The sequence below is a fragment of the Pan paniscus genome, chromosome X (genome assembly GCF_029289425.2).
Source record: "Pan paniscus chromosome X, NHGRI_mPanPan1-v2.0_pri, whole genome shotgun sequence".
Taxonomy (NCBI): Eukaryota; Metazoa; Chordata; class Mammalia; order Primates; family Hominidae; genus Pan; species Pan paniscus.
In genome coordinates, this window is record NC_073272.2 from 4,663,592 (window position 1) to 4,666,033 (window position 2,442).

Consider the following 2,442-nt stretch of genomic DNA (forward strand, 5'->3'; position numbering starts at 1 on the left):
TGGCTGGGTGTGGTGGCTCACGCCTGTAATCCCAGCACTTTGGAGGCCAAGGCGGGTGGATCACGAGGTCAGGAGATCAAGACCAGCTTGGCCAAGATGGTGAGACCCCCGTCTCTCCTAAAAATACAAAAATTAGCCGGGCGTGGTGGCACAGGCCTGTAATCCCAGCTACTCAGGAGGCTGAGCCAGAGAATCACTGAAACCCAGGAGGCAGAGGTTGCAGTGAGCTGAGATCATGCCATTGCACTCCAGCCTGGGCAACAAGAGTGAAACTCCATTTCAAAAAAAGAAAAAAATATACACCCCTGATTTGAAACAAGACTAGGATACACGGTAAAGAATGTTTATTCACTAAAGTTTTGACAGACTGAAGGCCATTATTTCAGATTGGAAATAGGAAACTTAAAAGAACTACATGGACATTGGGTCAAAGAACATGGGTTGAAATGTGCCTGGCAGTAGCCCAAAAGTAAATGCTCTTCGAGGTGCATGTGAAGGAACTGTAGGAGGGAAATGGGATAATTCACATCTCCACCAATAAATAAATGTAGCCACACTAGCTTGGGGGATTTGAGGTGAGACATCGAAAATACTAAGTCATGGTGAGGGCTGGAAGACAAAAGAATGAATCACTTCATAGGAATGGCTGTGGGGAAGGGCTTGAAGGAGTCATCCTCTGACTTCCATGTGAACCATGAACATTAAACATGGAGAAATGAGGAGCGGCAGCAGATCGGTTTGGGATGCATCTTCAGGGGATGCTGAAACAACAACAGCATTTGGTTTGCTCTACACCCCTGCCACCCCTCGCCCGCAAGCCCAGGGAGTGGTCAGCAGTGGGGCTTTGTGACGTCGAAGCCACCCTAGGGGTGCCATTGGATGGGACACTGCCTGTATGATCAAACAAAGCTCAAGGGTGTGGCTTTGCCTTGTCACCAGGAGGGTATATATAGGGAGGGCAAGAGCTCCGGGCCACTGCGAAGATTCAAAAGCTACAAAGCTTTCCGCAGACATTGACAAACCAATATATACAATGGGCCAACAATCCAGTGCTGGCGGGGTGAAGAGAAGCACCCCGTGTGAATCCAACGAGGTGAATGAGACGGTAAGATTGTTAGGTTTTGAAGCGAAGGCGAGGGTGAAAGAAAGACACACAGAGCAGGGGCGGCTCAAACAACAACACAGGAATATTGCAGACAATTGTGGAAGTGGTGGGCCCGCTTAATGCCAGAGCCCACCGCCGCTTACAGGCTGGGGTGCTTGTAGGTATGGGTGGGAGGGGCCTGGGCAGTATGGCTTGCTGCCCGGCAGGATATTGATAAGATGTTCTTAGCATCAGGTGGTTTGGCCCTTTTTCTGCTGGAATATCATTGTGGTGTTCCTTAAAACGTTGCCAAGCAAGATATGATAGGGATGTTTCTTTAGTTGGGCCTTCGTCCGCCTTGCGGACAGGTGGTTAGGCAGGATGTTTCTCACGGCCTGAACCCCCATGGGATGTTTCACTTTGACCAAGGTCTGCAAAATAGCAAAGAACTTACAGAATGGTGCAGTTTGGACTAACAGATGACCCTACCCACGCTCCTCTTCTTCTTCCCCATAGATCCCTACTCTGTGATTCAACCTTGTTCTTCTCTGGATCAAACCCCTTCCTCAACCTGCATTCCTTCTTGTCCTGAAGCCCCCCGTGCTATCCAGTCTCTATCCTGTTCACCCAAAATAATGTCCTCCTGGCCTCTCCCTGTTTTCTTAACAGATGCCAGAGACGTCAAGGGGGGACTCACAGCCAGAACCCGCTCCTAAGAAATCAAAAGCATCGGACTCCTCGACCGTATTAGTGCTTTCCTACAGGAGAGAGGTTAGAAGACGTTACTCCGTCTCCGATGAATTGGTGAATGACCACTCCCGAGAGAACCGAGTCAACCGCCTCCAAATAGACGAGGAAGAATTCACGCAGATTTCTGTGCAAACAGCTGCAAACCAGAAGGAAGATGCTGCCGTTAACCTTGGGCAATGAAAATAAAGTTTGAGAAGCTGATGGCTGTGCATATCTCTGCCTGTTTTCTGATGGTGGTGCGGGGGGGGAAGGGAAGGGAAGAGGTAGGCATTTGAGAAGGGAGGGATATGAGGTCCTGTAGGGTTGCTGGACAGACCCACAGGTGGACAGTAAGCCAGACATTGTAAATAAGGCCTGGGGGAGGACTGATTCCTAAAGAAAATTTCCTTCTTAAAATTTTATCTCACAGGAAGTGGAGATGTGTATATGTTCACGCAACTGTACCCGGCAGCACATAGTTCTGCTGAATGCACATATCGAAGGTATTCCCATCCCCTTTCCATCTGATATTTTCCTAGGTTAGAAATATATGCTTTATAAAGAGTAAACGTTCTGTAAAACACAAAGCACAATACAAAAGAAGATAGTAGATGTAGGAGTAAGTAAAC

At 48.3% G+C, this 2,442-nt stretch overlaps 1 protein-coding gene across 1 annotated transcript; it reads left to right on the forward strand.

Moving 5' to 3' along the window:
• The first annotated feature begins 937 nt into the window (after positions 1-937).
• LOC117977892 (sperm protein associated with the nucleus on the X chromosome C-like) lies at positions 938-2,034 on the forward strand. Its single transcript, XM_034950859.2, has 2 exons — positions 938-1,105; positions 1,754-2,034. Exons 1-2 carry the CDS (start codon positions 1,034-1,036, stop codon positions 2,012-2,014), a joined length of 333 nt encoding a protein of 110 aa, XP_034806750.2. The 5' UTR covers positions 938-1,033; the 3' UTR covers positions 2,015-2,034.
• The last annotated feature ends 408 nt before the right edge of the window (positions 2,035-2,442 follow it).